The sequence below is a fragment of the Octopus sinensis genome, linkage group LG12 (genome assembly GCF_006345805.1).
Source record: "Octopus sinensis linkage group LG12, ASM634580v1, whole genome shotgun sequence".
In the NCBI taxonomy this organism is placed as follows: domain Eukaryota; kingdom Metazoa; phylum Mollusca; class Cephalopoda; order Octopoda; family Octopodidae; genus Octopus; species Octopus sinensis.
The window spans coordinates 33,871,684-33,891,873 of record NC_043008.1 but is presented as its reverse complement, the minus strand read 5'-3'; the positions used below and the strand labels follow the sequence as shown (position 1 = coordinate 33,891,873).

Below are 20,190 nucleotides of genomic sequence, written 5' to 3'. Positions count from 1 at the left end.
ACCTTTATTCCTATTCACCTATCACACTATATTTCTCCACTTTCAATTTTCTGCTAATTTCTTTCTTCCTCCGCCTTCTCTTTCTATAAATTGCCTTTGACATAATATATACTAATGTTTGTTTTTTTAAAGTAGCGTACTAACATTCCCTTCATCATATATGCAGTAATCACATTCGGTTAAAATGTCTTATTGATGTGTTTTGCTTCTCTTTCTTTCCCTGATGAGAAGATTGCATTGTTTTTCATCATTTTAATCCTTCTCGAATAATACCAATGTTTTCTTCGAAACATATGTTGGAAGTATAAAAATTTGAATAACACCTGCATTTAACTCCATTTATTTATTTATATATATATATATATACATATATATATATATACATACATACATACATACATACATACATATATATATATGTGTGTGTGTGTGTGTGTGTGTGTGTGTGTGTGTGTGTGTGTGTGTGTGTGTGTGTATAGGCATAGCTGTGCGGTAAGAAGCTTGCGTATGATGCCTGCTTCTGTTTAAGTTGACTAGTCCAGTCTCCTTTCAGTTGTATAAGACAGTTGTATGCTCAGACTACCTACACAGTAGTTCTCCAACTCTGGTGATGTTATTGCTCTCTCTTTTGAGTATGCATGAGATGTACTCATCTCTTGTTTTACTGTTCAGCAGGTGTTGTCTAAGTGATACAATGCAAATTCCAAAGGTTGTTTGGACTAACCCTATGCCTCTACCATCATTATTTCACCTCACATATATCCTATTGGTGTTGCTGTTAATGTGGAAGTTGCTCGTGGTGGTCAGTACCTTTCTGGTTTTGATGTCCAGACTGCATATCTCATCAAATGTCCAATCCAATATCCCAAATGTTGGTATTAGCAATGGTGCTGCAAAAGTATTGTGAGATACGGTCTTGTTAAATGCAGACAGCCCTGAATTCCATATTTTCCAGAGTCTACAGAAATACTCTGTTGTTTTTCTGGCTCTAGTCACAGTACCAACTTCTGCAACATTCTCATAATTCCAAGGTACTTGTAGCTTTCATCATTAGAGAACATCAACAAGCCATTGATGTTCATGTTCTTTGTCTGGTCGACAATCTTTCCCCTATTGACTATCACGTATAAGCATTTCTCTTGCTTAAACTCCATTCCAAAATTTTCGTGTAGTTCTAACTATCTCTTGATGCTGATCATATTACACTTTAGGTCATCAACAAAAATGTGTGGATGACATTAACCTTTTTCTTTCCTGCATATCTCAACATGTAACCCTCGCATTCTGTGAACAGGGCCAACAAGGGATTCACTGCCAATACAAACAGTATTACAGATGAAAAAAAATATCACATTGGAATATGTCTGTTGATAGCTTAACACTGTAACACCAGGGGTTGCTTTAGCGGTCGTTAGTGATAACTGTGTGGAGCATATTGTGGTCAGTCTTTCAGTGGCATTCACTGTAGCAGCTGGTACCATAGCAAGGTGTAGTGATGTATGTATACATATGTATGTATGTATGTATGTATGTATGTATGTATGTATGTATGTATGTATGTATGTATGTATGTATGACTGTATGTATGTATGTATGTATGTGCGTGTATGTATGCATGTATGTATGTATGTATGTATGTATGTATGTATGTATGTATGTATGTATGTATGTGTGTGTGTGTGTATGTATGTGTGTATGTATGTATATCTGTCTATCTATGTATGAGTGTGTGTGTATGCATGTGTTTGTATGTATATGTGTATTAGTGTGTGTTTGAGAGAGTGAGAGAGGAAGAAAGAGTGAATGGGAAGGAGAGAGAGATGACTGTGTTCCACATTAGAAGGAGATATCTTTATATCCTTATATTAATGTACCTGTTTCATTACCTGGATTGAAAGTAACGTAAGAAAGTAGTCAAAGAGCTTGATACTAATATGTTATTACCTGAATTGAAAACAGGAACTTTTAAGTAACATGATAATGCAGCAAAATCATGCACATTCACACACACACGCGCGCATTACGCACACACATGCACACACACAGCCACACTTATATGTACACACAGCCACATACACACAAACACATAGATTAAAAATGAGAATTCTATCCAAATACTTACACTTTCCAATGTCCAACCACTAAAGAAATATTTTTCCATTTCATTTAATTTTAATTCTTTTACTGGATCAATTTGAGGAGTGCAAAAATCAAAGCTTGGTTGAGATCCCCTTTCACATTTATTTGCACAAGATAACGTATTTGAGAAAACACTTGTTTCATCATTGATTAATTGAACAGTGAAATAATTTGAGGTTCCAGACAAAAGTTTGCTTGAAATATAAAATTTGATTCTCCAGCAGTAATCTGAAACGAAACACCATAAGATAATGTTTATTACATAGATTGACTGTTTGTAATAATACTGTTTGTATACATTTTATATTTTACTTCTTTCAGTCATTGAACTACGGCCATGCTAGGGCACCATCTCGAAGGATTTTAGTCGAACGAATCGACTCCAGTACTTATTGCTTAAAACCTGGTACTTATTAAATCAATCTCTTTTGCCAAACTGCTACATTACAGGAATGTGAAAAAACCAACACTGGTGGTGAAGTAGTGGTGGTAGGGCAAACACAAACGCAAAGACACACACAAACACAAATGCAAAGACACACACAGACATATACACGCACGCATGCACACACACACATACATATAGGATAAGCTTCTTTGAGATTTTGTCTGTTAAATCTACTCACAAAGCTTTGGTTGCTCTGGGGCTATAGCAAAAGGTATTTGCCCTAAGTGTCAAGCTGTAGGATTGAACGAGGAGCACATTGGACAAGTGTCTTCTGTTATAACCCCAAATTGACGAAAGCATTGTGAGTGGATTTGGTAGAGAGAACCTGAAAATAGCTCATTGTATATTTGTACGAATCTCCATTGACAGTCTATTGGTGTCAAATAAAGTGTTAAATACCTACAGCTTACAAATGAATAGCTCCAGTTCTCTGAAGCTAATGGATCTGTCGTGTATAAAAACAGATTGTCTACTCATTTCTCTGGGATTGGTCAAGTGATGTAGACACTTGTGATGAGAATCCAATAAGGTTCGAAAATGGATTAAAGCTGTTTGTCATTCTTTTTCAATCTCCGAAATATGGATAAATTAACACTGTTTATATGTATACTACGTAGGTTACACCCCCATCACGTACATATTTATACGTCTGAATGGACAAAAGTAAGAAAGAGTTATTCAACACATTTCCTAGGAGTACATATATTGGTATTTAATAACACTCTGATTCAGCTCAACACAACTTAAAGTTTCGAAGGCACTTCACGCGAACCTAGCTCTTCAGGTTTAGGAGACTGAATGGAGAGATGGAAGAAATGCAACATGATTACTGAAGATTGGGCACATATTGGTCAAGGTGGGTCACATGGTGTTCTCGCCATAAGTACCGAACAATTAGTAACATCAAATACATCAACTAGAAGCCTCAATTCCGTATTTCTTGGACCACATAGTTGGATAGAATGTTTGTGGCACGTCGGTGGGTGATGTGGGTGAGAATCTTAAGTGAAAAGAAGTGGTGGTACACTTGCACTCGTGCATGTGAGTTGGAGTATGCCTGCTTTATGAGTGCGTGAGTTTATGCATTTGGTACATATGTAAATGTGTGTGTGGCGAGTATGTCTGCTGCATTAGTGTGAGTGTACACATTTCATGCATATGTGTGTGTGAGTGCATGCATGTGTGCATTTGAGCATTTTTTGTGTATGTTCTAGTACGAGCATACATGAGATCAGCGTGTGAGCATGTGTGTGTACGGATGTAAAGGCGCATTTTGTTAGGTGACATGTAATGGTAACAGCAGCTATACGTGACTAGGTCTGACCTGGGATAAAGATTCGATGATAGTTGGGGAAAGGAAAATGGTAAGGAAAGAAAGGAAAGCATGTGTGTGTGTAGGCATGTACTTGCATACACATGCAAAAACAATCGTGGGAGATTACAGAAAATACATAGGGTTGGAAAGTTAGTCTATGGTCTGAGCAGGTAGCAGAGTTTAAGTACCCAGTGCTAAATTATGGGGCAGCCAGTACTAAGTTGGTATACTCGGGTCGTCAGCTTAAAGTTCCCTATGAGGGCACACCTCTAATGGCTGCGATGAGATAATTTGTTTATCCTGTTGTGGATACTGAAGGTTCATGGAGAATATGTAAATTTCATAGAGACAGAGCTGGGGCTCTTTCATGCTAGTGCATTCAGGTAGGTGGAAAGTCTCCAGTTGAAGCCAGGTAAGGAGGGGGTTTTTTTCTATCTCTGCATCTGACGGAATGTATATACTGTGTATACCGTCTCTTGAAGTCATAGGTCATCATGTCCATGTTTTGCTTGCAGTGCCATTGAATAGTGTGAAGAAGGCTCATTAGCCCAGAGTTCTTGAGAGCCATATATATTCATATATATATGTGGGGGATGAATGGTTGGATGGATGGATGGATGGATGTATATATATATATATATATATATATATATATGATAATATTTTGGTGGGTCTAGAAATATTTGTCAGTACCCATCACCTCTCCATGCATTGAGTCCCACACTAAGTTTAGCCTGCTAGCAGACACACTTATCAAGTTGTGGCCAACTATGGTCTCAGCAACAATAGTGAGAGTCAGATGAGAACCAATGTACCAGTTCATACCTAATGATGCTGCTACCAAAAACCAAGGTATTCTTCCTACTTGAGTGCTTCAGGTGGCTGCTGTGCATCCTGTACAGAGAACACAAGACAAACAACTTTGTCAGGTAGCAAGTCAATGGATATGCTGGCAGATAGGATCCTCTCTTCGTGCAGGTAAAAAAGTGAAAGCTTGTCTGGTTCAGCCATGCATCCTGCCACAACTCCCTGTCCAAAACCACTTTTCTGAGCACAATTGAGGACGGATGAAAAAGAAGCAAAGATAGAAAATTCTGACCTGACAGCTTCAAGAACTAGGCAGGTTACAATTCATGACCCTGCCAAGAATAACTGAGGAGATGGAGCAGTGGGAACAGCTGACTACATTAACTTCAGAATCACTGGTAAGCCCTTTGATGTAATAGCCTTCAGAGCAACATTGAAGACTTTCCAGCACTTTGTATGTACATACATGCATGCATCCATCAATCCTTACAAGCATACATACATATATACATACACACACACACACACACATACATACATACATACATACATACATACACACACACACATGCATACATACATACATACATACATACACACACACACACATACATACATACATACATACATACATACACACATACACAAACACACACACACATACATACATACATACATACACACACACACACATACATACATACATACATACATACATACATACATACATACACACACACATATATACATACATACATGATGGCCGTCCACTCGTGACCGAGGAAGACCATTGCCGACCTTCAGGAACATTGTGCGCTCTGGACTAACTTATATTTTGCATTTGCGGCTCCGTTGGTGGCTAATGAGCCCTGCTCTTGACAAGCATACACGACTGCAAACATTGCAGACCAAGCTTTTCCCATTCACTATACGAGCCGTGCGCTTTCGCGCAGCTCGCTTAAGTTCTTCATGCTGGATACGTGCTCTCTCAAAGGTGTCGGTCCCCTCCTTAACCTGCTTCCTCCATCTGTGGCGATGACAGGCATTGTTCTCCCAGTCAGTGTCCTGCATATCAAAGGCCTTTAACGAGGACTTGACACAGTCCTTAAATCGCAGCCTTGGTTTCTGCCGGAGTCTCCTTCTATTCACAAGTTCTCCATAGAGCATCTGCTTAGGAATCCTTCTATCCTCCATTCTAATAAGGTGTCCAGTCCAACGCAACCTGTGCTTGTGTACCACCGCCTCAATACTCAAGATATCAGCTGTCCTCAGGATCTGTGTGTCTGGAATTTTTGAGGTCCAGCCGACATTGAGAATGTGTCTGAGACATCTCTGATGAAAACGTTCAAGGACCCTGACCTGACGTTTGTATAGAGTCCATGTCTCACATGAGTAGAGAAGTGATGTCAGTACACAAGCACAGTACACAGCAACTTTTGTTCTCCTTGCAATGCCATGTTGGGACCAGACACGAGACTGAAGAGACCGGAAGGAATTAGTTGCTCTCTGCAACCTGAAAGATATTTCCTCATCCAGGGAGCAAGAACGGCTGAGTGTGCTGCCCAGGTAGACAAACTTCTTTACTACCTTCAGAATCGTTCCTTCAACCAAGATAGCTGGTTCTATATATGGATTTCCTGGTGCAGGCTGGAACATTACAACAGTCTTGTCCAGGCTAATGCTGAGTCCAAATGCCCTGCAAGAAGCAGAAATGCAATTCATGAGTACTTGCATGTCATCCACTGTATGAGTGACTAAGTCACAGTCATCTGCATAAAGGAGGTCACGAATAATAGACTGGGAAACCTTTGAATTGGCAGCAAATCGGCGAAGATTAAAGAGGCAGCCAGAAGATCGATATCTGACATATATTCCCAGAGAGCTAACCTTAGCATGAGTAAAAGTAGCAGCAAAGTACAAAGAAAAGAGAGTTGGGGCAAGGATGTCACCCTGCTTAACACCATTCTCTACAGGAATGGGTCCTGCCATGGCACCACCAACATTGACCCAAGCCTCCATCCCATCATGAAATGATTTAATTATTGATACAAAGTGATCCGGACATCCAAGTTTGCCAAGTATTTTCCATAGAAAGGCCCTATTTACAGTATCAAAGGCCTTAGTTAAATCAATGAATACCTGGACAAGATCCATATTCTGCTCATAGCACTTCTCCTGCATCTGTCTTGCTGTGAAAATCATATCCATTGTCATTCTACCAGATCGGAAGCCACATTGAGATTCAGATAGGACTTCATTTATGAGACATCCATTCAGACAGGTAAGAAGAATATTTGCCAGAACCTTGCCAGCAGCTGATAGTAGAGCAATACCTCTGTAGTTACCACACATTGTTCTGGCTCCTTTTTCTTTAAAAAGGGACTTCATGAAGGGACTTTGTGATGCAATTACCACCAAATCGCAAGTCCTCAGCACAAATTCCATCCTTTCCAGGTGCCCTACCAAGATTCAAGTTACTTATTGATGTTATTACTTCATGTATTGATGGCGAGGAGTCTAAGGAGTCAATGATAGGTCTTTGTTTCATAGTATCAATCACTGTTTCATCCACAACTGACTCATGGTTTAGGAGTTCAGAGAAGTGTTCGATCCAGCGACCTGTGATTTCTGTTGATTTAGTAAACATAGTGGAAGACTTCTTGGAAAGCAAAGGAGCTGATGTGGAGCTCTTAGGTCCATAAGCTCGCTTCATAAGATGGTAAAGCTTCTTGCTGTCATTTGCATCAGCAGCAGCCTGAGCATCACGAGCAAGATCCTCCCACCAAGTGTTCTGCATCTTCCTGAGAGATCGCTGCAGTAGTGATTTTACACTGTTATAGTGGGCAAGTGCTAGAGTTCGCTGCACAGTAGACAGTTCACTGTGCAGCAACACACTGTGGGCATGGCGCTTCACCACTAATAGTCGTTGAATTTCAGCATCATTCTCATACATACATACATACATACATACATACATACATACATACATACACACAGACACACACATACATACATACATACATACATACCTACATACATACATACATACATACATACATACACACACACATACACACACACACACATACATACATACATACACACACACACATACACACACACACATACATACATACATACACACACACACATATACACACACATACATAATACATACATACATACACACACACACACATACATACATACATACATACACACACATACACACACATACATACATACATACATACATACATACATACATACATACATACATACATACATACATACATACATATGCTTATTTATTGTTTTCTAAGCCTCAAGCAAATGATAGTATTATTCTGCTGGATTAGATATTCAAATAGAGTTATGACTGGAAATAAAATTCATATTTCAATCTAAGATAAATAAGAAGGTGGCGAGCTGGCAGAAACGTTAGCACGCCGGGCAAAATGCTTAGCAGTATTTCGTCTTTCTTTACATTCTGAGTTCAAATGCCACCAAGGTCGACTTTGCTTTTATCCTTTCAGGGTCAATAAATTAAGTACCACTTATATACTGGGGTCGATCTAATCAACTGACCCCCTCCCCAAAACTTCAGGCCTTGTGCCTAGACTAGAAAAGAATCTAAGATGAATAAGGTATTAAATATTGATTAATTAATATTCTTTGGAGTTCTACTCTCGTAAAATCTTGACAAATCTAGTATTTTTCTTCAAAGTTGTCATAGGCACAATTTGATTCACAGCCATGACGTTAGTTTATTTACATATAATTCCTCCTGGTTGCTAAGTGAGGTGAACCATCTGTAGTACCCTAGTTGTACAATATTATCTAATTGATATTAAAAGGATTTAATAAGCTACCAGAAAATATGCACACATGCACGTGAACACATAAACACATGCACGCTCACACACTTATGCACACACACCTGCACGCACACACACGTGCACGCACACACACGTGCACGCACACACACGTGCACGCACACACACACACACACACAGATTTCATCATTGTCATCATCATCATCTTTTAACATCAATCTTCCATGCTGGCAAGGGTTGGATGGTTTGAGAGAATCTGATGTGTCAGAGGACCGCTTTCTGCTTCAAAGTCTGCTTTGGCATGTCTGAAGGCCCTTACTTCTCTCAACCACTTTCCAAAGTGCACTGGATGCTTTTTCATTGCACCAGAACCCTTGCATTTGCCATGTGGACTACAAGACTATGATCTTCATAGGCTGAATGGAACTACAGTAGAAAATGAGGCAGTTCTATACTAAGTAAGGAAACATTTGAGTACAACAGAGGGGATTGGAACAGGTTTCTTGCTGTTAAGGAGATACAAATCTGTTCACATTATACAAGAGTTAAAAGGTGGTAAGCAAAAAATAATTGTTTGCATGCAGGACAAAATGCTTAGTGGTATTTTGGTTGTTTTTATGATCTGAGTTCAAATTTAGCAGAAGCAGACTTTATTTTTCAAGGGTCAATGAAATAAGTACTAGTTAAGCATTGAGGGCTGATCTAATAGATTTGCTCCAACCCCTAAAATTTCAGGCTCTGTGCCTTTGGTAGAAAGGACCATAGAAGAGTGGGTGAAAGTAATTAAGGTGGATCTAGAAAAAGAGATAAAAACAGTGGTAACAAGGTGTCAGGTTGGGCTCTGGAGTGAGAAGATCAAGAAGAGTGGGCAGAATAGCAATTGTGAGAGGGAGGTGGGGGGGAGAAACAGACAGAGAGAGTTGGGATGCCTTTAATTCTTTTCTAAGACTGAATTAGACAGCAGAAACGTTTCTAGAATACATGTGATACTGCTACATAACATTTGCTTTTTTTGATGTTCTATTCATTGAATACACAGGACGTTAAGGATAATAGAGCATCATGGACATGGCTTGAGTGAGGTGATTTGAAGCATATCACTGAAAACCTGATCATTGCTGCACAAGACCAGGCTCTCGCTACCAATTCAGTGAAGTATAACATCTATAAAGCTTCTGACACACAGAAATGCAGATTCTGTGGAAAGAGTTTGGGAAATGGGACCCACTTGGTAAGTGGATGTGAGAGCCTTACACAAAAAGAATACAAGTGTCACCATGATAAAGTGTGTGTGTATCTTCATTGGCTCTTATGCCATAAATATCAATATGAAGTAATGGAGAACTGGTATTAGCGTGTACCAAGTAAAGTTATTTGTTTGGGTCTGATAAGAGAAAATTACTAGTCTAGTTTAGGAGATGGCATAATTTTTTCAGAATTGGATGTTCTGCCTTGATGTATCTGTTGCAGCACTGTGCATTCTACACTCAATTTGTACCTCATCACAGAAAAATGGTGATACTTTTGTCAGGATCTGTGACCAATAGATAGTAACGGCAATTTTGGGAAAAACAATGGAAATGCAATTTCCTGAATTTGTTCTTACCATATGTTTATTAATATTTTGCTAAGACTGAAGTAGATGGTGATACAAGATTACAGAAATGAATAACATTTAATTCAGTAGCACACTACAAATATTCTTAAAGCATATATTATTCTGATACGTACTTTTTGATATTGGTTCAGGCTGTAATTGTGAATTCCATATGCTGGTCTTACTCTGACCCACAGAACCTAAAAGAAAATAAGTGTCAGAAATTGGAGAAAAAACTTCAATTCATTTGATGAAAAATTAATATTAGTCCAAAGATTTTCTGAATATTAATCTTACCTTTCATATCAATGGCTGTTATTAACTACTAATGTGCATGAAAGACTAGCAGCCCAATTGAATGAGTGTATCCAGAAACGTGCAGGCCCTACATGGACGGTGAATGGGAGGACAAGACTTATAATGAAAGATAGAAGAAAGGGGAATATTGTGGGCCTCTACCATCCCATAGAATTCCTAAACATCATCTGCAAGATACTCACTGGAATATGTGCAGCAGAGACATATGCTTTCCTGGCATAGGAAGAAATACTACCAAGGAAACAAAAAGGATGTAGGAAGAGTTCTCAGGGTACCAAGGATCACCTGGTCATCAATAAAACAGTTTTGATGCATTGTAAAAAACATCATACAAAGATGTCTATGGCTTGGATTTGACTTTAAGAAGGCATATGATATGATGCCTCCTCATTCTGGGATCGTTGAATGTCTGCTGGTGTTTGATGTTGTCAGCAACATCACAAATTTTCTGATGCATAGCATGAAAGACTGGAAAACCAAATTGTACTCAAGTAAAGTTCTCCTTGGAGAAGTTACTAGTAAAAAAGGCATCTTCCAAGGTGACTTGTTATCTCCATTACTATTTGTAATTGCACTAATACCCATAACAATGACACTTAGGAAAGTTAATATGGGTGACCAATGTGGGAAGAAAAGCACATCAATAAATCATCTTCTGTTTATGAATGACCTGAAATTGTTTGGGAAATCTAAAAAAACAGACAGATTACTTAACAAAAGTAGTCCAGGAGTGTGGTAGGGACATTGGTGTGGAATTTGGGATTACCAAATGCTCAGTACTTAATATGAAATGTGGGAAGAAAGCAGCCTGCAGAGGATTGTGGTTAGCATCAGGAGAGATCATGGGTGAACCCAACGGTAGCGGGGATAGATATTTAGGGATTTTGGAACTGGATGACATTCTTGAAATGAGAATGCATAGACAGTTTGAATGGAATACACAGGACGTTAAGGATAATAGAGCATCATGGGCATGGCTTGAGTGAGGCGATTTGAAGCATATCACTTAAAACTTGATCATTGCTGCACAAGACCAGGCTCTCGCTACCAATTCAGTGAAGTACAACATCTATAAAACTTCTGACACACAGAAATGCAGATTCTGTGGAAAGAGTGTGGGAAATGGGACCCACTTGGTAAGTGGATGTGAGAGCCTTACACAAAAAGAATACAAGCGTCACCACGATAAAATGTGTGTGTATCTTCATTTGCTCTCATGCCATAAATATCAATATGAAATAATGGAGAACTGGTCTCAGCATGTACCAAGTAAAGTTATGCAATAGGATGGAAAAGTAACGATACTCTGGATCTATGATTTTCAGATGGATCATGTAATTGAACACCGTCTGTTGGATGTTGTCATATTGAATAAGAGAGATAAATACTGTCAGATCATTGATGTATCCAGACCCATTAACATGAATGTTGTGAGTAAAGAGGTTGAAAAATCGCCAAATTCTCTGAACTGAAAGTGGAAATGGCAAGGCCAGCTCTGAGGCAGCTAAAAGGGAAGTTAACAAGCAGGTATACATAGGGAAAATTGTGATGTTGTTGGGAAAAAGAGTGTTCACATGGATGATGATTCAATCGTAATTAGTGACACTGCAAAACAAGAGGCTTGGAAGTGCCATTATGAAAGGCTACTAAATGTAATGAACTCATGGGAGAAGGAAAGTCTGCCTACCAATCAGAATAGACAGTAGCATGGTAGATAAAGCCATGAAGAATATGAAGACTAGGAAAGCCCCCAAACTATCAGGAATCACTGCTGAGATGTTTAAAATACCTGACAGTGTTGGTTATGGTCTAGTTACTCACGTTATACCTGAGGAAGTTATACAAATGACTGGTATAGCAACACCATTGTCAGCTGCTCAAAGGTAAAGGCAACAGCTTAGACAGAAACAATTACAGAGGTATCAAATTGTTGCATCAGGCAATGAAAGTTATAGAGAGGGTTGTAGCCCAACTAATTAGGAAGAGAGTTAGTCTAAATGAGACACAGTTTTGGTTTTGTGCCAGGGAGAAGCACCATCTGTGCTATATTTCTGGTAAGGAAGCTGAAGGAGAAATACTGAGCCAAAAATAAACCTCTGTATTTAGTTTTTGTTGATATGGAGAAAGCCTTTGACAGGGTCTCCCACTCTCTTATCTGGGGGTCAATGTGGAGTAATTAGAGCTGTACAAGCCATGTACAGAGAGGCTCTCAGTAAGGTGAGAGTTGGCAACAATTACTACGATGAATTCAGGGTATGAGTAAGGGTTCACCAATGATCAATCCGCAGCTCCCTCTTGTTCTTCATAGTCCTCCAGGCAATAACAGAGGAATTTAAGTCGGGCTGTTCCTGGGAGATCCTCTGTACTGATGACCTTATTCTTATTGGCAAATCACTACCAGAACTAGAGAAGAAATTTCAGGTTTTGATAGCAAATCTAGAATCAAAGTGATATGCTGTGCTTGAGAAGATTCATCAAGCCAAGTGAAATAGTAGTTGTGGCCAATGCCAGTGTCACATAACTGGCACATAAAATGCACGTGGAATGCATATCTGAACATTGGGCCTCTTGGCGGCAATGACAGGTGACTGAGACCTTTGGCAATTTGCTGTGCATGAGAAAACTCATCAAACCAAATGAAATCAGAGTTTTGACTGATGCAAGTATCACGTAACTGGGATCCATACCAGTGATATATAAAAGGCACCCAGTATACTTTATGGAGTGGTTGGTGTTATGAAGGGCATCCAGCCTTAGAAACCATGCCATGACTATAACTTAGTACAGCTCTCCAGCTTACCAGTTTCAGTCAAACTGTCTAACCCATGCTAGCATGGAAAGCAGACTCTAAATTATGATGATGATGTGATGATACAGACATACAAACACATGAGGAAGTGCTGAAAAGTTTCTGGCTTTGGGTAAGAGAAAATACAGGAGGATTAGTTAACTAAAATTTTATTCAAAATATTCCCCTTTCATAGAATGGTCCTTCAGTTTTTCTAAGCCCTGCAAAAGACCTTTTAAGTTTGGGCCTCCAAACAGGCTTTTCAGGATAGCCTTAATGCCAGGACTTTTCAGCACTCCACCTCATATATACCCTATTTTAACATGTATAAGGAACCCTTTTGTTTTCAAAAATTAGGTTAAAAAATATGGGAGTTTCTTATATATGGATCGTATTACAATCTCTTACAAAACCATTTTTCCAAATTTTAAGCCCCAAAAATTAGGGAGTTCCTTATAAAATATGGTATATTGATTTGTGAATCTGTTTTTCTGTTTGTATTTGTCCCTTACAACTAGTGTTGGTTTGTTTACATAACCATGACTTAGCGATTCAGCAAAAGAGGCTGATAGAATGAATACCAGGTTTTAAAAAAAGTATGTGCTCTGGTTGATTTGTTTGACAGTGCCCCAGCATGGCCACAATCCAATGACTTAAAAGAGTAAAAGGTAAAACACTTGTTTATATTTTGTTTCATTTTACACACAAACTCACACACACATATATGCATGTGTGTATGCATACACGCACACACACATGCACACAAACACACATCACACACACAATTATGATAATGCAACTGAAATATAAGAATGTAACATTATGTAAAACAGAAATGAATCGATGTCTATGTTTTTGATGAGATGAAAATTAATATTTCAAGAATTCATGAAAGAAGTTATAAGTTAGAATACTTACTATAAACTATTTGCAGGAGAGAAAGTAAAATGAAAATGCGATTCATAATCTGAAAGTAAACAAAATATTTGAATGACTTTTTGGAAATAGAGAAAATATATCACACTTTATTGAAAGTCAGAACAGTCACACTCAGTACTCAAAATTTCCCATTACAAATATGTGTACCTTTTCTTTACTACTCTAGACACAAGGCCCGAAATTTGTAGGGAGGGGGCAAGTCGAATAGATCGACCCCAGTACACAACTGGTACTTAATTCATCTACCCCGAAAGGGTGTAAAGCAAAGTCGAACTCAGCAGAATTTGAACTCAGAACGTAAAGGCAGGTGAAATACCACTAAGCATTTCACCCAGCATGATAACGCTTCTGCCAGTTCACCGTCTTACAAATATGTGTACCTGTGTGCTAATGAAAGTGATTGTCTGACCTGGTAGAAATAGCAGTCAAGTCTCTCTTAACTCTAACTATACCATCTTAAAACAGGAAGAGCACATTGAATAATGTTGTTTTAGGTACACTATGGAATTTTAAAATTTTATTCTTTTACTTGTTTCAGTTATTTGACTCCAGGCATACCAGACCACTGCCTTGAAGGGTTTTAGTCGAACAAATCAACCCATGGCCTTATTTTTTTAAGCCTAGCATTTATTTATTCTATTGGGTCCTTTTGCTGAACTACTAAGTTATGAGGATCTAAACACACCGACACCATTTGTCAAGCAAAGATGGCGGGGGGGGGGGGACAAACACAGACACACACACATATACAACAAGCTTCTTTCAGTTTCCATCTACCAAAGGCTTTATTAGCCTGAGGTTATAGTAGAAGACACTTGTCCAAGGTGGAATACAGTGGGACTGAACCTGGAACCATGTGGTTAGGAAGCAGGTTTCTTAACATGCAGCCATGCTTGTGCCTGTAGTCATTAATGGGATACCTTTGATGACGAGTTTGCACAGTCATTACCTAACTGAAGTAAATAGCAACGACATGTGTATCAACAGTAGACACACACAAACATGCACACACACGTACGCATGCACACCCACACACATGCTTGTGTACGCACACATACATTCATCCCTATGGCACTCCTGTCATCCTACTCACATGTTTCTTCAGCTCTTATCACCTTTGTTATATCTTATCGCCCCACACTCACCTGACCCTGCCCTAAGAACTATACTCAGTCCTTCTTTCTCTTGACCATTGGCCTTTCAGGAATCTTCTTCGGCTTATATTTTCCTTGTGGTGCAACTGTTTCAAAGGAACATTAGCAACAAAATGCTCTTCAGTCTTGAAGGATCTGTTTAGTCATGGGCGCTATCTTTGTCTTTAGCCAATAAAATATAAATTAATCAAACTTGCTTGTTGTTGCTATTATTATTATTATCATTATTATTATTATTATTATTATCATTATTATTATTATTGAGTGAGGGAGTAGTGCATGCCATCAAAATGACACTGGGGTACAAATATACGAAGCTCAATACACATATCATGACTACCTGTCTGATAAGGGTGCATCAGGCAAATGCATCACAACAATATATGCATGACATGTGATTTCATATCAAGATAAACAGTGCATGACCAGGTGGTGTCCAGTTAGAATTTTCTTCAAGTTGAGTAGCCCCATCCTGCTCAAAAGTCCTTGAATAGGGTTTGTTTAAGGATGATGAACAAGACACCCATGTTTCCAGGGATGAATTATTCAAACCCCAAAGAATTCCTCTCAACACATAGCTATGATGCTCACCAACTGCTTCTGCTTGTGACCAAAGATGTACATACTGTCAGCCATTAAAGAACATGCTCAACTGGTTATGGTCAAGCAACTGACAAGCGAATCTGTGGTATTGAGCAGAATATTTGCTGTAGCCCATCTTTTATACCACGACAAAACATGTACATGATAACACTTCCAATCAGTTAAGATCAAAAGCTATGAGAGCTAGTATTGTATCATGGCATTTATTACCTCCACCTTAGCGAAGGTCGAGGTATTGCTTTCAGTTGTGTTTGTTTGTTTGTTTATCTGTGAACAAAATATCTCAAGAACTGCTGGATGGTTTTAGATGAAACTTTCAGGGATGTTTGGCCTCATGACTGGCACAAACTTATTAGATTTTGGGATTGGCCCAGTACCAGACAAGGTTCTGGATTATTTGTTATATTTATTTTACTTTTATGTTTGCTTTCAAGTCTTTCTCTGATTTTTTCCCATGAAAGTATACTCATGGTTTCCACATAGGTTATGGTGGCATTGCTGTTTCCAAAGTTTTATTTCTGTTTCTCTATCATTATTATTATTATTTACGTCCCTATCTTTGTAGAGAATGATGAATAAAGAAATCAAACTACATAAACAAACAGCAGCAAAAAACGTTCAGAAATTAAATAGCATTAACATATTCAGTAGCAATAATAGATTTAATTTATCCTTGAAAATTTTTAGTTTTACCAATTTTGAATACATCACTCCTGCTTAAAACCTCTTAACCATTTCGCAATTTCATTTCTTGCTCTCCCTTGACAGAAGCTTTACTCCTTTAGCTCGCATTTTTGTGCCCAACAATTTTATTAAACCTCCGTTAACAGCACTGTATGCAGGTCCTTTCCATTTCCTTTACTATAGACCTTAATGGTTGTAAAGACACTATAAACAGCCTATAACCTTGCAGGTGGGGGCCCAGTTAGAGTTTTCTTCAGGTTGAGTAGCCCACTCTGATCATGACCCAAACAAAACTATGACAAGATTTGAACTCAAAAACACATTGAGTTGGAACAAATACCACAAGATACTAGATCCAATATTTTTGCAGTTCTGTTCATCCGTCTCCCTGGATTAATACTTTTTTTTTTCATCAACCCTGAAAGGATGAAAGGTGAATTTGACATAAGAATGCACAAATGACTATTTTCTAATAAATTTTGGATATTTCCAAGTTTGCTCAGAGTAGAAATAACAATTAATACAGCAGGTGGTATGTTTAGATTCTGTTGTGGGCGTCATTGTTGTTTACATCCCCATAACTTAGTGGTCTGATGATAGAGCCTTATAAATAAGCTCTGGGATTAATGTGTTCATCTGAACCAGAGGTTCTCAACTGGGGTCAACATGGACCCTCATGGGCTATATAAGGTTTTTGTGGGTCTAAGCAGCAAAATAATAGATTGGAGATCCACAAAACTATTTTAAAGGCCCCTGAAAAAATTTTGCTTTACATGTATGTATTGTTATGTATTGCAAGAAACAGCTGGATGCTTTTTCTCTAACATTTTATATAGTTCGACCAACTCAAGTTAAAGTGTGAAAAACAAAATAGGAATTTTAAAAGAAGTTTCTATAAAACTTTTTTTTGAACATTGAAGAGTAATGAGATGGGAGTCCACCAGAATAAAATAGTAATGAAAGGGGTCTATAGGTGAGAAATGGTTGAGAACTCCTGAACCCTTCAAGGTTGTGTCCCAGCATGTTCTACAGTTCAATGAATAAAGCAAGTGAAAGATAAAAGATAAAAACAAACAAGTAAATGAAATAAGGAACCACAACTTACTGGTTAATTAAAAATATAATTTCCACAAATCAGTGACTGCTCTGAATCAGTACGGTGTCAAGGTAAATTTTTTTTTTTTTATAATTTTGATCCTTTATATTCTGATTTCAAATCTTGTTGGGATCTGTTTGCTTGTTAGTTCTTTCGTTGGTTTGATAAACTGATTTTAATGAAGAGTGTGGTGAATCAATATATATGTGCTACACAGCTGCATCTAATCCACTCCTAACAAATTTGGGGCTTGAGTCTAAAGTGAGATATATTTGGTCAATGAGATTGTATGAGTACATGTGTGTGTAATTTTAGTATATTGGTGTGACTTTAATTAAATGTGTGTGTGTGTGTGTTATATAGGCAATTATATATAAATATAGGCAAATGTTTACATGTATATATGCATGTTTGTATACACATACATATGTGTGTATATGTAATTCACTTGAATAGTAGCTGAGAGCAGGACGTTCTTTAAAGTAACAAACAGAATTTGAAACTTCACTTCAAAAACAATCCTTAGTATTCCTTTATTTTCTTTTTCTTTTTTCTTTTTGTCTATGATTCACAAATCTTCTCACAGATATTCCTGTACAGTACTTACTTGTTTAATATTTTCATTTATTCAGAGAATGTCTGTTGCCACTGAAAACTATGATGAGGAGGATGTTAGTCATAAAGCAAATCAATAAAATACGTCAATTTCATCAACTCCAGTGCTCAGCTGGTACTTATCTTATCAACCAAAAAAGGAAGGCAGGCAAAGTTGACCTTGGTGGAATTTGAATTCAAAACATGGATATGGATGAAATGCTGCTAACCATTTTGCCTGCTGTGCTATCAATTTTACCAGTTTGCCAACCTATTGTTAATGTTAATATTAACATCATTCTTAAGTTAATGCAAACAAACTCATATTTAAGCAAAAAACATTTTTGGTAAGCAGAGCAGTTTCTTCCAGGATTTTGTTAAGGTATACTCATCCAGTAATTCTAAGGTTGTATGGCTGACAGTATTTCTCAGGGCATTCACAACAAGTCCTACAATTTTTACCTCTTTTTTTTTTTAAACTTTATTGATAGCATAGTGGTTAAGAGAGAGTTCGTTTCCAACACTAACAACGATAATAATTATAACAATATCGAAAAATACCTTAGGAATGAGAACCCAGGTTCGAAATTTGCCCATGACACCTGAAGAAGGCTGGAAGGTATATCAGCCGAAACGTGTTAATAACAAACACGATGAGGACAAATATCCGTCAAATCTTTGCTGCTGTTTTTCAACAGATACTATCTAATTGAAATCATATGATTTGTAGTGGAAATACATAATCAGTACCAGGTGGTGAAATAGCTGCATGTATATTATTACAAGAGCTATTACAAGAGCTATATTATTACAATAGCTGCATGTATATTATTACGGAGCTTTCTCCGTCCGGGTTGCGGATCCGTGGAACAAGCTGCCAGACGAGATGGTGAAGATGCCGACGACCGCTTTGTTCAACGCCTCCCTTGACCTCAAGTGGCCTGAACTCTTTACGTGAAGTCTTTACGTGAACTCCATGTCCCCCTACATGGCCTTGCTATTTGCTTTTGAGCCATATTAACTAACTAACTAACTAACTAACAAGAATTCATATAGAGATGAAGAATAAATTCAAGCACTATATCTTTACTACATAAAAATATATTTTACAGCTAAGTGGTGGTTTTCAGTCATGTGGCGTAGAGAAATAGATGGACATGGCAATTATGTGAATGGCTCTAAGTCTCATCGACTAAGAAGCGAAGAGCAGGGTTTGCAAGCTGTTTTCATTGATGGAACACGAGACATTCTAGAAACTTCCAAGAGAAACGCTAAGCTTCTTGAATAATTAAGAATCACGTCTCATGACATAGATGCTTCGAGAAACTTAGTAAAGGGAGGTTACTCTATAATCTTTCTTGTAAGGGAGATCATTCAACTATTTAGCTACACAGACCACTACACACCCCCTCAGCAGAGGTAACATTATACAATAATGGAAATAAAAAAATATATACATCATAAAATGTCAAACTGTAGAAACGATATCACAGTTCAAATGTAATAAATGTTTGTTAAATTCTTAGGCCAATGCACTTGTCTACCGCTTTTGTGAAGGTATGTGCAAAGGATGCGTTTGTAATGCTGTGTGTGTGTTGTCTGTAATGGGGTTGGAAATAGCCTTTTCAATGTGAGCCGTTTTTAGTCTATCAACAGAAATAGTGCCTTTACAACTGTTAAGATCTAAGATGAAAATTTAACTGTGCAAGAAAGTACATGAAAGGGTCCTGAATACGGTGCTGTTAAAGGATGTTGAATGGCATCATTGCAAATAAAAACATGAGTCCAGGAAGAATAGTCCTTAGGCAAATATGTTTTAATGTCTTGTTTTTTGGTGTTCAGATGTGGTAACTTTGACATATAATCATGCAA

The 20,190-nt window shown here is 38.0% G+C and overlaps 1 protein-coding gene across 1 annotated transcript in view; it reads right to left on the bottom strand.

Moving 5' to 3' along the window:
- The window catches only part of LOC115218130, a 413,677-nt gene that overhangs the window by 187,736 nt on the left and 205,751 nt on the right, over positions 1-20,190 (bottom strand). Inside the window, exon 9 of the mRNA XM_036507768.1 lies at positions 2,123-2,371. Within this exon, the coding sequence (XP_036363661.1) occupies positions 2,123-2,371 (249 nt within the window). The remainder of the gene's footprint in view (positions 1-2,122; positions 2,372-20,190) is intronic.